We start from the raw sequence: 17055 nt of genomic DNA, 5'->3' as shown, positions 1-17055 counted from the left end.
AAACTTGAAAACTTTATAATGATTGGAAATTGATCTTGAAAATGAACTGAACTTTGAAATGGTGTGTGAATTGAACACTGAAATGTCATGGGAAATGGAGAATTGAACCTAAAAAATGACAAGAAATTGAACCTAAAAAAGATAGGGATTTAAACTTTGGAATGGCATGGGAAACACATACTGAAATTAAGTGGGAACTGCACTTTGAAATGATGTGAAAACTGAACTTTGACATGTCATGAGATTATGTTTGTTGAAATGACATGGAAATTGATGTTCTAAATCAAACATGAGGATCTGATCCCGTGACAAACAAACCAGTTATCGGCGGTGTAAACAACACTCCACATTGTCTGTTTCAACCAGGTGTTACACAAAGTTGTGATATTTTAGTAAGTGGAATATATACAAGCTGCAAACTTACAAATAAATATGTTCAGAAATGCAGAAAGCAAGAACTACACCATCTGAAACAAAGGGCAGGGTCGGGTTAGAAACAGAGGTGAAATGGACTCACACAAATAAAACAAAAAAGCAAGCAAAGCAAACCGAAACTATAAATGTGAGAGAACTATTCAAATGATATATATACGCAATTTGTCATGACTTAAATCCCAGAAAGGTATTCATTTTTTTGGGTACTTTGTGTACACCAGTCAGCAATATTCCAGCCGTATCATGGTGACTTGTAAATAATTGTCTGGACAAGACAAACCAGTGGTTGACAGCATGAGCAAGGCTCCTAAACAGTTGAATACACTTTCAGTTATGAACTGTACCACCAAATCCACATTTCAGTGATGGCCTGTAAATAATCACATCTTGATCATGCAATCCAGTGATTGACACTGTGAGCAGTGATCCACATTGTTGGGTACAATGACACACAATCAACCAAGTCAACGATCCTGACCACCTGATCCATTTGGTTGCCACTTACAACCAGCCTAGGCTGCTGGGGACCAATTCTACCCAAGATTCACAACATGAGGTTCTTTTATTTTGTGATGGCATGCATGAAGAAAGTAAGGATGCATTTGTAATGATTCTTAAAAAATGGCAAATAGCAAAGCATCGTGCAACCGCTTGAGGACCATACAAGCAAGGTTTATATTAAGGCTCAAGTATAAAGAAGCTGAACTTTACCAAAGAACTTACATTTAAACTTTGAATGCTACGAAATATTTTCCTTTTCATAAGAACATGCATGTTTCATAAGGCCAGAGCAATGAATTACTTGTTTACACATCACGTTTTTCCATGCTTGTCTCTAGTAACCATTTATCTAAAAATTTACAGTTACATTGATGATGTTTGTTCTCTCCACCATGCTTTAGCAAAGATTTCACCTCAAGGGAAGAATAATATTTTTTCTACCAAGAAATGAACCCCATAAAGGAAGAGTGGAATGCACACAAAAACCTACAGTAACTCAATGCTGAAATACATACAGTCACTGTTTTTGTTAATATTAAAAAGGTCCTTTCATATATTTTGGTAAAACAAACAAGTAAATTTTCGGACTAAGCAGCAGCAGCAAGGTAATAGTGTTCCAACATTAAAAAAAAGCTGAGCACTGCCCATGAAGCCTGGAAATCAAATGTAGCAGCCGTGCATAAGCAATGCCAGGAACTCACCCCATTGGACTGATCCAGACGTAAAATGAGATCATCGTCATCATCATGCAACAGTCCACCATCGTCTTCAGACAACAGGAGAGGCTCCACATCATCTTCTGCTGCAGCCTGTGACCTTGCTCTCGTTCTTGACCTCTGGCGAGTTTTTGTGTCGTCTTCTTGCACAATCTCCATCTGCTGTTTCACGAAGTTGATGAACACCTAAAAGAAATGTTTGATCAAATATCAGTGATCTACCTCCAGGAGGTGCTGTGCATGACAAGTGATCTTTGTTTCTCCACCTGCATCAACTGAAGCCTTTCCTCCTTGGAAGAAAGGGAAACAGGAACAGAATAGGATAAAAACAGAATAGTTTGCTTGTTATTCATGTTTGCAAAAGGGTGTTAAAACTGACTCACACTATCCAGGGTGTTCAGACTGACTCACATTACCCTGGGTGTTTGGACTGACTCACATTACACAGGGTGTCCTGACTATCTCAAAACTATCCAGGGTGTCCTGACTGTCACACATTATCCAGGGTGTTCTCGCTATCTCACACATACCAGGGTGTTCTGACTTACTTACATTATCCAGGGTCTTCTGACTATCTCATACTATGCAGGATGTTCTGACTATCTCACATTATCCATTTGCTCTGACTATCTCACACTATCCAGGGTGTTCTGACTGACTTACATTATCCAGGGTGTTCTGACTATCTCACACTATCCAGGGTGTTCTTACTATCTCACACTATCCAGGGTGCTCTGACTATCACAAACTATCCAGGGTGTTCTCACTATCTCACACATACCAGTGTGGTCAGACTATCTCACACTATCCAGTGTGTTCTGACTATCTCACACTATCCAGGGTTTTCTGACTATTTCACACTATCCAGTGTGTTCTGACTATCTCACACTATCCAGTGTATTCTGACTATCTCACACTATCCAGTGTGTTCTGACTATCTCACACTATCCAGTGTGTTCTGACTATCTCACACTATCCAGTGTGTTCTGACTGTATGACACTATCCAGTGTGTTCTGACTATCTCACACTATCCAGGGTGTTCTCACTGTATCACACTATCCAGTGTGTTCTGACTATCTCACACTATCCAGTGTGTTCTGACTATCTCACACTATCCAGTGTGTTCTGACTATCTCACACTATCCAGTGTGTTCTGACTATCTCACACTATCCAGTGCATTCTGACTATCTCACACACTCCAGGGTGTTCTGACTATCTCACACTTTCCAGGGTGTTCTCACTGTATCACACTATCCAGGGTGTTCTGACTGACTTACATTATCCAGGGTGTTCTGGCTGACGGAGTAGTCCTCTATATGCAGGTCTTGCTGGGCCAGCTCCAGGGTGGAGAAGAGGTGGGCCAGGGACACACTCTCTGACTGCAGCTCATACTGGAGCAGGTTGAAGTGCTGCTCCTGAAACAGAGGTCATCCTCCATCAGTGTCTACAACATGGGTGAGTGTGTTGTAACAAACAACATTCCAGCCATATCACATTCAATCATGTGAAAGGTATCGTGATACGTATCGAATCGCACAGTTGGTGTATCGTCCAAGCCCTAATTGATATATGCCTGCTTAGAGGCAGATATGCCACCACAAGTCTGCAGCAAAGATCCAAATAGGAATTCAATATTTCCTAAGTCATGTTATTTTTGTTAAATAACTAATGCTATGGCTTTGTATATCACAGTCAACAGGACCATTTAAGTGGAATAGGCTTAAATGCCTAGTTTACATTATTGCACTGAATGCAATATTAAAATACCTCAGAATTTTCTAAAATACCAATTTTAAACAAAATAAATTTGTTCCACCCATTTTGCCTGCCAAGGGCACTGGTTAATGATTCTAGATAAACCCCTGGACCAGAAGTATTGTTTTATGATGGCTGGAGTGATATTTCAAGTGAAAAATCAAAAACTGTTTTTTGTGAGATGTAGCAAACAAAAAATATTCTATATTCAACAAACATGCACAAGCATGTACCGGTTACATATACCCCTAATAAATCATTTTCTAGAAAATAGTTTCCCTTGTCACAGAAGTCTTGCACTATCATCAGTATTTAATAGTAACTGTAAACTGAACACATGAAAAGAAAACAGCAAATAAAACTATTTTTTACCTTTAATAATGATAAAACCCAGGTCTTCGGTGTGATAAGCAAATGCTTTACCCACAAGGCTACCCGGCCGCCCCAACTTACGTATGAACATGAGTGAGTGAGTAATGTTTTATGTCGCTTTTAGCAATATTCCAGCAATGCCATGACAGGTGACACCACTATGGGCTTCACAAACTGTAACCATGTGGGGAATCAAACCCAGGTTTTCGGTGCGACAAGCTTATGCTTTAACCACTAGGCTACTGCACCGCAACCATATGAACCATACTATAGAGGAAGCATGGCGTATTGTCCTACTTCTGTTGCCTTACCTTGAGCGTTGCTGCTGGTATATTTCTCTCCACAAATCGTACAACCCCTCGACTGGCCTGTTCGTAATTTGGTCCTTTCAATCGGAAGCTGAAGGTGTATCCATCCCCATATTTGTTTTTGAGATGCTGAATGCTTCCGAGACACTTGAAGTGACCGTTGACCATGATGGCAAGACGTGTACAGAGAACCTCACACTCCTCCATGCTGCAACAGGTGAGCAGACAGTGACTGACTGAGACTAACTATAGTCAAGGCTACTGGATAGTTCATATTCATATTCCTTAGGATATGATACTGAGGGACTGGTAATTTATCATAGATCAGAGGGAGAGAGGGGAGGTCACCCCAAAAGATGCACTTGGACATGGGCACAGTCATCCAAAAGTATGACAAGCATTTGGGGAGGGTAATTATTGTCAGATCATCAAAAACCTCTGATCACCCAGCCCTGTAATAAATGACCGCTCCCTTGTGATACTAAATCACTCAACAGTAATAATCTCATGTAACATCATTCTTAAAATATTTAAAGCTTATGATGTATTTTCATTCAATAAGAGTTTAACTTTAGGAAGCAACTATTGCCTGAGTAAACTGCCCCACTAAAATATCATGAACAATTATTTTTTGCAGCCAGGTTTTTTCTACAGAAGCACTCACACATCAGAATACCAATTTCTCAATTCAAAGCACTCACACATTGGAAAACCCATTTCTAAACTTGCTGGTAACATAATACAATTGATTATCAACATATCGAGCAAGTAGGCGTTGCATCAACATAAAGAGCTGATATAGAGTAGAAAATATGCTTGATGACCTTTTTTGCACTTTTATTGGACCCTGATATCACTTTTATTGTATTGCATATCCAATAACACATTAATAACACTCTCCATTAGATGATACTGTAACAACTAGAGTGGTACTAGCCTTGACCACTAGGCTGTCCTAGCCTGTTTGAATCAAGTCATTCAAAATCCAAGTTTCTTGCTTTCTTCGCTGACATTTTATTATGGAAATCAATCTAGGTCCTAACATTGTTTCACACCACACTCAGCAATATTCCAGAAATATCATGGCAGTGTACACCAGAAATGGGCTGGACACATTGTACTCGTGTGGGGAATTGAACCTGGTCCTACAGCATGACAGCATGTAGGGTAGCCTCAACGGTTTAACCATGAGGCTACCCTACAACCCAGCTGTAAATGTCACAAAAGGCTCTAATTTCAACATCTAGGTTTTTGTCTGGAAATGAGTCCCAAGCCAGTTTCTGTCATCATCCTGGTACCGTTGACCTACTTTATATTGACGTTAAACAACAAACAAACAAGTAAAACCAACCTGTGTGAGGTTAAGATAACAGAGCGGCCATCTTGGATGAGGCTCAAAATGAGATCCCACAAAAAGCGACGTGAGTGAGGGTCCATACCAGTAGTTGGTTCATCCTGAAATGAACAGTGCTTTGTTTTAGATGAATGGAAATTGATATCAAAACATTTCAGAATAAATTGATAGAAAAGCCCCATGTGGCGCGGGTCGTAGACATTGAACACTCGATCTGGTGAAACCAATGAGCATTGATAATGTGTTGATGAAACCAAGGATTATAATTCTGGTGAATTTGATATGAAAAAGCATAATCAGTTGATCCAGTCAGGGCAAAGGGCTGCAACTCTGCACAGCGAGTTTTCCGCTGCAACTATAAAGAACTCCACCATCTTTCTAAAAATCTTTTATTTCTGAAAATATTAATAAGTTAAGATTTTCAACTAGAAATGTTTTTGGTTCCTTATACAAGTTATGGTTAAATATCTGGCAAATATCAGCTGTAGTCTACAACTCACCATGAATATAACCTGAGGATGTCCAATGAGAGCTATTGCTGTGGACAGCTTCCGCTTGTTGCCCCCACTGTATGTGCCGGATAGCTTGTCTGCATACTTGCTCAGCCCCAACTTGGACAGGGCCCAGTTCACAACCTGTAGGATGCAAGTCAGACTCTGTCAAGTCCTGTTCCCATGAACCATTAGTGCATGTTGACCTTGAAGTGTATGAATGTTGGCCTTGAAGAGTGTGCATGTATGTTGACTTTGAAGTGCGTATGTTGACAATGAAGTGCGTACATGTTGACCTTGAAGTGTGTATGTTGACCTTGAGGTGATTGCATGTATGTTGACCTTGAAGTGCGTGCATGTATGCTAACCTTGAAGTGCATACGTTGACCTTGAAGTGTGTATGGGCCCAGTTTATTCGACTAAAAGACATTCCACAGTATGTGTTGGCCTGTTGTTTTTCCCAGACAATTGGTCATTAAAGTCCTAAGTCTTCCAAACAACCTGAGGCAGGTGGGGGATCTATGTCTGCCTATCTAATAGCATGGTAGATGTGAGAGACAGTTGAAGTGTTGTGATCAGTCTATGGAAAGAGGAATACCTTAGATGCCCCTTGTAGACTTGATACTATAACTGACCAACCTGTTTCTCATCTTTAGGCGAGACTCCTCTGAGTCTGCAGTAGAACTGTAGATGTTCCCTGGCAGTGAGCTCATCGTAGAGGGAGTCAAACTGGGGGCAGTAGCCAATACTCTGTTGCACCTTGTTCAGCTCCTTGATCACACTGTAACATGGGATTGTAACAGAGGTAAGGTGAGTCACTGATGTAAAAGGGGATCACAATAAAGCTAATATAGGATTATAACAGATGTAAAAGGGGATCACAACAAAGGTAATATAGGATTATAACAGATGTAAAAGGGGATCACAACAAAGGTAATATAGGATTATAACAGAAGTAAAAGGGGATCACAACAAAGGTAATATAGGATTATAACAGAAGTAAAAGGGGATCACAACAAAGGTAATATAGGATTATAACAGAAGTAAAAGGGGATCACAACAAAGGTAATATAGGATTATAACAAGTAAAAGGGGATCGCAACAAAGGTAATATAGGATTATGATGGTGGCAACAGGATCACAATAAAGGTAATATAAGATTATAACAGATCATATTCGAGGTAATATAGGACTACAGAGGATATAACAGAGGATCATAACATGATAATAGTATCTAGAGAGGGATCACTACTGAAGTGTCATGAGTGAGTGTGTTATATGCTCATAACATCACAGCACTACATGTACATTTAGATTAAATGAGTGTGTGTATCTTTATGATCCATAAATCATAACTGACGTCAGTGAAGTAGTAGCACTGTTGATGCCTTGGAAATGGGAGAAGGACGTGATGGTCCTTACTTACCTATGACCATTAAGATAGGCACAACCAGATGTAGGTCGAAGGTCACCAGTCAGCATCTTGAAGGTTGTTGTCTTACCAGCGCCATTCACTCCAAGCAGGCCGAAACACTGACAGAGAGAAACAAGAACCTGTAGTATTAAATCTAATGAAAGCCAAACACCCTTTTCGCTGTGTCGAGTTCCCTTAGCCATCACGATTTGCTGGTCACGGCTTTAATACTACTCAACTTGTGATAGGGATCTTTGTACCTTTCCATGACGTCAAAGCCTCCAGATACATACCTCACCAGGTGGCACTCCCAGACACAGCTTGTCGACAGCCAGGTGGCGCCCTAGTTTGGCAGTCTTGTACACCTGAAGCACACAGTGGAGTTGGCATTATGACAGTATGATCAGCAACTTCAGCATCAACACACAAGAACCTTCTACAGAATGAGTGGGTGGGTGGGTGAGTGGGTGGGTAGTAGGGTGAGTGAGTGAGTGAGTGAGTGAGTGAGTGAGTGAGTGAGTGAGTGAGTGAGTGAGTGAGTGAGTGAGTGAGTGAGTGAGTGAGTGAGTGAGGATTTACAATATTCCAGCAAAATCAAGGTAGGGGACACCATGGGCTTCACCAATGTGGGAAACGAACCCAAGCCTTCAGCATGACAAGAGAACACTTTAACTACTAGTCTACCCCAACATGCAGTTACAGGGTTTACACTAAGAATTTATTGACATGGACCCTTTATGTGAAAGTTTCAAATATTCCAAAGGTACACCCGCATTACAATTTTTACTAGGAACTTCCATAATGGTTCGTCCTGGAAGGGGTAGTCATTGAAGTCTTATAAACATCAGTTTGTTTGTTTTCTAACTTATCATCATGATGCAGACCAGTCAAACAGTTAAATATAACACTTAGAAATGACTGAATTTCACATATGGCACTTATTACAACATCTGTGTGATCATAGTGTCCCTTTAATTAACAGGGTTTCATATCAGAACATTTGACAGTCATTGTATTTCAGTCTGCTAACTGTAGATCTGGACACAAAATGGGCTCCAGATTGTGGACTGTGTGAATTTGGTTTAATGCCACTTTTAACAGTATTTCAAGCACATCATGGCGTGGCAGCTAAGTGTGGGAGAAGAGCCCGAAGTGATGCAGGTCTTAGATATCTCCCACCTTGATGAAACCCACAGGGATGGATATGGTGCCAACAAACCTAGAAATATAATTAGGGCAAACCGGGATTCGAACCCAAGATCCTAGGTTTCTAACACATGTAGAGTCCAGTTCCTCATTAAATTTTGATGTTGGACTGCAATGTTACCTTGGTGAGATTTTCCAGTCGAAGCATGTCGTAACGGCCTGTCCCCTTCAGCACCCGCTTCCTCTCTGCAGCTACATCAACGTCTTCGTCAACATTTGTGGAGTTGGGCACTTTCACATATCTGTAAAACAAGGCTATACTCTGAATGGGTAACACTACAATATTGTTTTGTTTGTTTGTAGTTTAATGCCGCACTTGGAAATATTCCAGCTATATGACGGCAGCTGTAAATAATCAAATCTGGACCTAACAATTCATGTGCATTGATCTATGCACTTGGGTCATGATGACACGCATCAACCAAGTCAGTGAGCTTGACCATCCGATCCCGTTAGTCGCCTCTTATAACAAGCATGAGTTGCTGAAAATCAATATAATCCATAATTCCTCATACCTGGTTATTCTCTAAAACACTAATCATGCTAATATGACATGCATAGCTAAGCCCATATTAATTGTGCCACATGAATATTTTTGCCATTTAACAAAATGATATAAAAAAGTATCGTTTATTAGCAGGTTTGAAAGAGAGGGAGTTGGGTTTTAACTCCACTTTGAACTGTTTTTCAGTTGTATCACTGCATATCATCTTAATGTAGAAGAAAAGCTCAGGTTTTGGACATTTACAACTGTAGTGAAACCCATGAATAAGTGTATGGTCGTCACACAAACCAAAGATCATAATAACTGCGAATCGGGTATGCTATCACATAAACAGCGGATCCTGGTGTAATAAGGGGACACGATGCTGCACATCATTTAACCCTGAACGTTTGAAGTCCTGCGTCTGCTATGACTATTATTACGGCTTTCATTACTCTCCACTTAAACATAGACATACGATCACACGATACTTGGATCACACTGTGTAACCAGGAAACGTTCAGAGATAAATTATAAGATGTAGAACACCCAAAAATATTGAATATAGATTCATGCCTCATGCTTTTAGAATATTTCTAACACAGGAAATGTCTGGCTACCTGTAGAGTGGTGAACCTTACACAATCCCAGAACAAAGGCATATGTGGGTGTAGTTGAAATAACACTTGACTGTCAGCAAACCACCTACCTGGCAGGTATGAAGAACTTGTATTCACAGAGTATTGTAATGAGGAAGGCTATGAGTCCAATGACTGTCATGGCAACCAGATGTACTGGAATGATGCTCCACTCCATGGGGGACTTCATCATGTCGTACTGACCTGAATAACACATATCATCATCATCATCATCATCATCATCATCACCAGCAGCACCATCAACACCACTATCATCATCATCATCATCACCAGTAGCAGCGCGATCACCACCAACACCACCACCATCATCATCATCATCATCATCATCATCATCATCATCATCATCACCAGCATCACCAGCAGCAGCAGCACCATCAACACCAACACCAACACCACCCTCCCCCATCATCACCCCTCCCCCACACCACCACATCAGCATCATTATCACCATCACCACAACAATCATCACCATCAACACTACCACCAAATCATCATCATCATCATCATCACCAGCATCACCAGCAGCAGCAGCACCATCAACACCAACACCAACACCAACACCACCCTCCCCCATCATCACCCCTCCCCCACACCACCACATCAGCATCATTATCACCATCACCACAACAATCATCACCATCAACACTACCACCAAATCATCATCATCATCATCATCATCATCATCATCACCAGCAGCAGCAGCACCATCAACACCACTATCATCATCATCACCAGTAGCAGCGCGATCACCACCAACATCATCATCATCAGCAGCAGCAGCAGCAGCAGCGCCATCAACACCAACACCACCCTCCCCCATCATCATCCCTCCCCCACACCACCACATCAGCATCATTATCACCATCACCACAACAATCATCACCATCAACCCTACCACCAAATCATCATCATCATTGTCATCATCATGTTGCTGGAGACACACAATTAACCAAGTCCCCGAGCCTGACCACAGATCCATGTATTCACCAGATACAACACTCACAGGTTGCTGGGTCCTATGTAACCAGGCGTCCCCAGATTAATTTTGACTGGGTTCAAGACAAGAATATCCAACAGGGAAATAAGGCAACATTAATAAAGAGGTTAATGCTATGGTTACCAGTCTTAAAGTAGAACTCGTTCTTGTACTCATTGAAGGCCAAGTCCATGAGGCCCCGGCCCAGGCAGTAGTTGGGGAACATCATGAAGATAATCTTCAGGATGTCATGGACCTTGTTGAGATCCTGAAAAACAGGGGAGACAAATTGTTAAGGAGAGCAAAACATTTCGTACATGATCAACAGATCTGTCAGATAATTTTCATGTCCCTTGTCGAGATCATGAAACACAGGGGAGGCAACCTCAATACGAAGAGCAAACATTTTGTTCCAAAATCAATGTACAATGTTCCAAATTAAGCAGGAAAATTAGATTAAAGTTAAAGATTGAGGGGTTCTCTAGAAGCAACCTCAAGGTCCTCAGAGTCCCTCTTAATTAAACAAGAGTCATCAGGAGATGACATCTCCCCCCAGTCTGGTGCAGTTCGGAAATGGAGTTTCGCTACTTATATCCCTTGTTTGGTTTACTGCCATTGGACATCTTCAGTTCAGTGAAGATAAAAAATAATGCTGTTCAGTATTTTTCGAAATCCCAAATCATTAAAAGGTATCAGTTCACCACTACCATCATTATCAGTAAAGTCCAACTTGTCGTCATGAAAACATAAAAAAATTATAAAAAAACTCTTCTCAAATTATCAACAAGCACCCTACAGCGCTCTTACAATATGTCTGGTAGGTGTGTTACCTTGTCGTAGGAGAAGAGCTCAAGGAGGAAGCTGGACACAATGCATGTGATGCCAGTGAAGAGGTTGATGACTATCAAGCAGATATAGGCAGTACTGGGTTCGTTGAACAGGAAGGACGCGGGGTACATGACAGGCGTTATCGACCATCTGCAGGAAGAGAGAGAGAGAAGTTAATGTAAGACTCCATGTCATGGTTAATGTATCACAAAGAATCATTAAATACTGGCTATCAACTCATATACTACTCACAACAAGTCAAAGACTCCCACAATTGGAAGGCTGTGTGTTGCAATACACACCAGCCATGACACAGTAACTGTAGTCCTACGAAAAAATTGGGTGCTCTTTAACTTTTGGTAGCATATATCAATGACCTAGTTTCAGAAAGCAGTCTTAGTGCAATGACTATGGATAGTTTGTGTTAGAATACAGCAGCAGGAGTTCTGACAGTTGGTAGACACATCACACAGCATGACTGTTGTCTGTCTTTGGAGCTTCAATAGTCGCAGTACTAGGGCTGCTTTGATTTTGTTTGTTTGTTGTTTATAGCTGCACTCAGCAATATTCCAGCTATATGACGGTGATCTGTAAATAATTGAGCAAGACAATCCAGTGATTGACATCATGAGCATCGATCTATGCATTTGGGATACGATGACCTACATCAACCAAATCAGAGAGCCAATCCCGTCAAGCATGGGTTGCTGAAGACCTATTCTACCCTGGATCTTCACGGGTCAGGTTGCTTTGAGGGACACTGCATACAGATTAGGTGGATGAGCTACCATTAACACTACTTTAAGAAGTATTTAAGTTATATCAGAGTGTGTCAGTTTGATGTGATGCAGGTTTAAGAAGTATACCACTTTGGTGAAATCTGGAATCTGAACCCATGACCAGTGGATCCTGTCACCTTGGACAGCTGGGCCATAACGATACTTAATTTATAAATTCAGGATAATTAGCAAATTCCTGGATTTGAAACCGAAGACCAGCAGATCCTGTGAAGGCTAAGGGACATAACTCTGTTCCTTCCATCAGAGATAAGGTACAGCTACTTACCCATACATGAGGAAGAGAGCCACGACAGCAGGGAGGTTGCTGGTCGACACATACGCAGGTATTTGGAATATCAGCAGCACCATCACACACATGAAGGCAGGGATTGTGTAGTTGGCCTGGAATAGGCGTGAGTAAGTTAAGTTTAACTTTCTCGAAATTACAGACAAAAAGGAACAACAGATTATAATCAACGATAGCTAGGTTGGAAGAATGATTCCAAAACAAATATGTACTGACCATATCCCAGACATAGTTCCCGAGCCAGTACATGACAGGGTTGATCCCGGTGACAAACTGGAGATGTTTGGCCTTGGTGGACTTCTCATACACCAGGAACACCACAAAACTAGCCGGCACAAAGGACATGGCCACAATAATGAAGATGGCGATCAGGACGTCGGACCCCTCCATCCTGGAACAAGAATACTTATATAACAAGCTGCAATTATAATGATTGAAGCTTACCGCTTTTTATCATTCCTTCAGCCTAATGTGGGAGGAAAACCTGCCGTTTTGCAGGGGTCCGTTCCACTAAGTGATCGTAGCACTAAGGTGATCGTAACTCCCATACTTTAACATAGACTTACACATGTTGTAGCACTACGATCACTTTGTGGAATGGGGCCCTGGTCTTACACGTTTCCCACTTGGGAGATAACACACAAGCGCGATTTTGGTGATGAAACCCAGAAACATAATCAGGGCGAAACTGGGTTTCAAACTCACAATAAAAAGTTTCTGGCACGCCTGAGGATGGCAACTCCAACTTGGACAGCAAATTGCAGTGACAAAGACAACTGGATGACCCATGCCCCGCTATACTCAAAACACTCAGCCTACTTACATATAGTTGACCGTAGACATCTCATTATTGGTGTCATTCCAGGGGTGGTTGATGGCTGTAATGCCTGAAGCAGAAAATAAATTTTCTGTAACTAGTAGTATTTCATGAGGACAAGGTTAACACAAATTTCAACACTTGTTTGATAAAGGTACTATCACCTGTACTGAAACATAGCATTAGAAGAATAAAGAAGTTGTAATCCATTTCAACCCTGCCTGTATGGTTACTACAGCCACTTTAGAGCAAATATGTTTGTTTTGTCCATCAGCATATGGATGACGAAACACAACATACTGTATATAGCCGTGTATAAGGCGAGTCTTTCGTGCCTAGAATACAGGGGGATTTCAAGGTGGGTCGCCAACAGGGTGTACAGGGTAGAAAAGTTTTGATGATATTTTGCACCCAACACAAAGACATTACCATGAGCACGTAACACTGGAAATACTATGTCAAAAAGACGTACTGAAGTACGCAAAATAATCTGGTAATTACACTGTCTGGTTATAAAAAGTGTTCATTGTATATCTGGACATATGAATGGACTTTATTTGTAACCTATTTCATTTTATTTTTTCAAAAGTTTACATTCATTTTGGTGAAATTGTGTGTAAGGAAAGACATCGGTAGATTGCACAACTCACGGTTATTAACAGCAAACAGTCAGATTACCGCTGTTGACGCCTTGAAACGAACATACCCCCGGGTAACAATCTAATTCTGGATCTTACCAAAAGCTGCAGGGTTGCCCTTGCTTTTAGGCAGGTTGGCTCTCAGTATTGCGTTGTTGATGGTGTTTAGGTAGACGGCCATGGAGTGGTAGCCCTTGTTGTTGAACCACAGCTGCAAGTACACCACAATGACAAATGACAAATGACTGTGAATGGAATGAATGTTCTTTAACACCAAAGTCAGTAATAATCCAGCCTTATTCAAATCCTGATCAGACAAACCAGTGATTGATATTATGAGCAACAGACGAAGCCATACAGGTACTGACATGCAATCAACCTGAGTCTGGCCAAGCATCCATTCAGCTGCCTCTTATAGGAAGAATGTGACCACTGGGACCAACTCTACCCTGTGTAGAGTTATCCCACGGTGCCAATACACAAAGACTGAAGCAGTGACAAGAAAAGAAACAAAAGAAGAAAACATTGGATTTCTATTTCTGACATCCCCATGGGTATCCCCAATTACATCCCCAGTGACCTTCTCTTGTCACACATGCCCCCAATATAACAATACAAGTGCACTTTTCATATCAGTTTTCAATTAAAATAAAAACATTTTGATGTAATTGGTGTAAACATTGCAATGACTAACACTACTTTTCAATTTGCCTACATGTTTCTTTCACACGATAACCAAATCAAAACTAATAAGGACTATGTGACCCTTAAGGGTCAATGGCTGAACGATGACAATGGCTCCAGACACCATTTATTCACTCCATATATATGTCATCCATTATTCCACGTGGCCTTGCAGTACTCTTTGATCCCCTGCTACTCACCTTGGCGGCACTGCGGACTGCCAGCTTCCTGAACAGCGTGGGTGCCGATCTGCCAAAGTTCTCTGGTACATAGCGCTGCTCCAGACCAAAAGACAGAACTCCATATCTAGAAGAAGACAGTTGGTCGGTCAAAAAATGTATTCCCGTAAATAACAACAAATCTTTTTCAATAAAGTGCAGTAAAACTGTTTCTACTAAAGCATTGTTTTGTAGATAACTTTGTAATTATTCTTTTATTCAGTATCCATTTCAAATAATAATAATAATAATAATAATTCTCAGCTCCCTAGGGAATATGCAAACAATCTGCCTAGAAGGTTAACATGTAATACATATGGTCAAGACTAAAACGTGATGTTATGTTAGATATCAATGATAAATAAACATAATATTTAAATAACTGATGAACTTCGTCCAGTACCTGGTTTAGGGGTATCATTTCAGCAATAACTGGCAATGAGACATCTGGACATACCTGTGAAGTCTGTAGTCCTGTGTTGTATACAGTATGAAGTCCTCTGTCCTCTGTCCTGTGATGTTCTGGAGAATGTCCTGGGTGACGACCCGGAACTTGGGTGCCTCAGCATGGTTCTTGTTGCACTTGAAGCCAGTCTTGTCTCCCCGACACACGCAGTGGGGGTAGAAGTGGGTTGTTGAGTAGCTGGGGTCTGCAACATCAGAGCAGCGAGTGAGTGTGTGTGTTTAACAGTCAGCAATAATCAAGCTATGTCATAGCGAGTGTACATTATCAAGTCAAGGCAGACAGATCAATGCTTGACAGGATCAGGGAATAAAATTGCATGTCTTGAAGCAGGCATCTGTGAAGGGGTCACTAGTGGGGCTATTTTCACTTTTGTGATTGTATTGCAATAGTACTCCACCCTAATTGCATTAGTATTGCACTAGTATTAAAAAAACTTTAAGGCTTGATATGATATTAATCAATGAAATAGAAATGAATAAAGTATTGCTGACAATGTCAAAGTCGACCATCTTCCTCCCTGTCACCACTCAAACCAAAGGAAGTAACTCTAATCTGAAGTTATTGATATCCTTGCTAAGGACATATTAGGTTTGAAATTCGAAAGGTAAAAACTGATGGTTCTGACACATAATTTATGCTTTATTTATAATTAATTGTGACTTGAAACTTTCAATTGTTATGCATATTATCAACAATACCAATAGTGTTTTGATATTCCTATTGATATAGTCCAATCGTTGGGCAGCAGTTGCAATACATCGATTGTTCCATATATTGTTACACTTCTATATAAACAGTCAACTGAGATTGCTGCGCACCTATAGCCTCACCCCATTCCCCACAGGTGTACTAACTGTTCAAAGAGGGATAACTCCAACCTACTCATTCCAACTTAACTGCAAATTGACTGTCTGTAGAATAACACTGACCTATAGGGAAATCTACAGTGCTGTTGTCATCCTCGGAGGCCAAGTCAACCTTAGGCTGCACTGGAGCTTCTGGGGGGATGTAGCTGTCCAGGTGAATCCCCGGAGCGAACACTCTCCTACACTCAGGCTCATAGTACCGGGACAGGAGCTCGTACGTCTTCTGGGTGTAGTTCAACCTCTTCAACATGTCCACATCAAAGGAGCTATTAAACGGTTTCTGCAGCACACATGTGGCACCCACCCCAGATGGGAGGAAGAGTGTCCGGATTAATTTCTCCGCATCAGCGTCCTGGCTAGGTATTTCTGATCTTCGTATCATACGTTCATTTGTGAAGGGAATAAAGTTGCCTTTGGGCTGAGTGACATTGAAATACTGAGATGGGCTGAGTACAAGGGGAGGTAAGTCATCCACAGATGGCGCTGCTAGAGCTACTGTCATTGCTATGGCAACAAAGATGGCAGGGAGGATGATCTGCGAGAACAAGCTCCTCCAGTTGCGAGTGATGTAGTGGAATCGTTTGACGATGACGGCACGGAAGTGGTTGAAGAGCAGCAGCTTTTTATTCAAGATATGACTTCCACGACCTTCAAGCAAGATCTTTGGTTCATCTTCTGCAAGCATTGAAACTTTAGTATGAGATTATATATGTCTTGTCATTATTAAAAAGGATGTATTGTGACAGCCAAGTATAGCTGAGTGAGTGAGTGAGTGAGTG

At 41.2% G+C, this 17055-nt stretch overlaps 1 protein-coding gene across 3 annotated transcripts in view; it reads right to left on the bottom strand.

Moving 5' to 3' along the window:
* The window catches only part of LOC124142830 (ATP-binding cassette sub-family A member 2-like), a 94161-nt gene that overhangs the window by 8828 nt on the left and 68278 nt on the right, over positions 1-17055 (bottom strand). For 2 of the 3 annotated variants that reach the window (XR_007219379.1, XM_046511519.2), the window contains exons 28-46: positions 16340-16951; positions 15402-15594; positions 14927-15032; positions 14142-14253; positions 13411-13474; positions 12804-12978; positions 12567-12682; positions 11504-11651; positions 10818-10941; positions 9748-9880; positions 8676-8796; positions 7642-7713; positions 7361-7467; positions 6574-6715; positions 5944-6078; positions 5441-5544; positions 4093-4297; positions 2932-3069; positions 1638-1838 (exon numbers count right to left, since the gene is read on the bottom strand). Coding sequence is in view for 2 of the 3 variants with exons in the window: in XM_046511519.2 (XP_046367475.2) it covers positions 1638-1838; positions 2932-3069; positions 4093-4297; positions 5441-5544; positions 5944-6078; positions 6574-6715; positions 7361-7467; positions 7642-7713; positions 8676-8796; positions 9748-9880; positions 10818-10941; positions 11504-11651; positions 12567-12682; positions 12804-12978; positions 13411-13474; positions 14142-14253; positions 14927-15032; positions 15402-15594; positions 16340-16951 (3008 nt within the window). In the remaining variant the exon portion in view is untranslated. Of the gene's footprint in view, positions 1-424; positions 468-1637; positions 1839-2931; positions 3070-4092; positions 4298-5440; positions 5545-5943; positions 6079-6573; positions 6716-7360; positions 7468-7641; positions 7714-8675; positions 8797-9747; positions 9881-10817; positions 10942-11503; positions 11652-12566; positions 12683-12803; positions 12979-13410; positions 13475-14141; positions 14254-14926; positions 15033-15401; positions 15595-16339; positions 16952-17055 lie in introns of all 3 variants that reach the window. The other variant, XM_046511520.2, reaches the window with a different exon arrangement.

Source organism: Haliotis rufescens, unplaced genomic scaffold (genome assembly GCF_023055435.1).
Source record: "Haliotis rufescens isolate VD_foot unplaced genomic scaffold, xgHalRufe1.0.p SCAF_8, whole genome shotgun sequence".
Classification (NCBI taxonomy): Eukaryota; Metazoa; Mollusca; class Gastropoda; order Lepetellida; family Haliotidae; genus Haliotis; species Haliotis rufescens.
The sequence above is the reverse complement of the archived record's forward strand: the minus strand, read 5'-3'. Positions and strand labels throughout refer to the sequence as shown.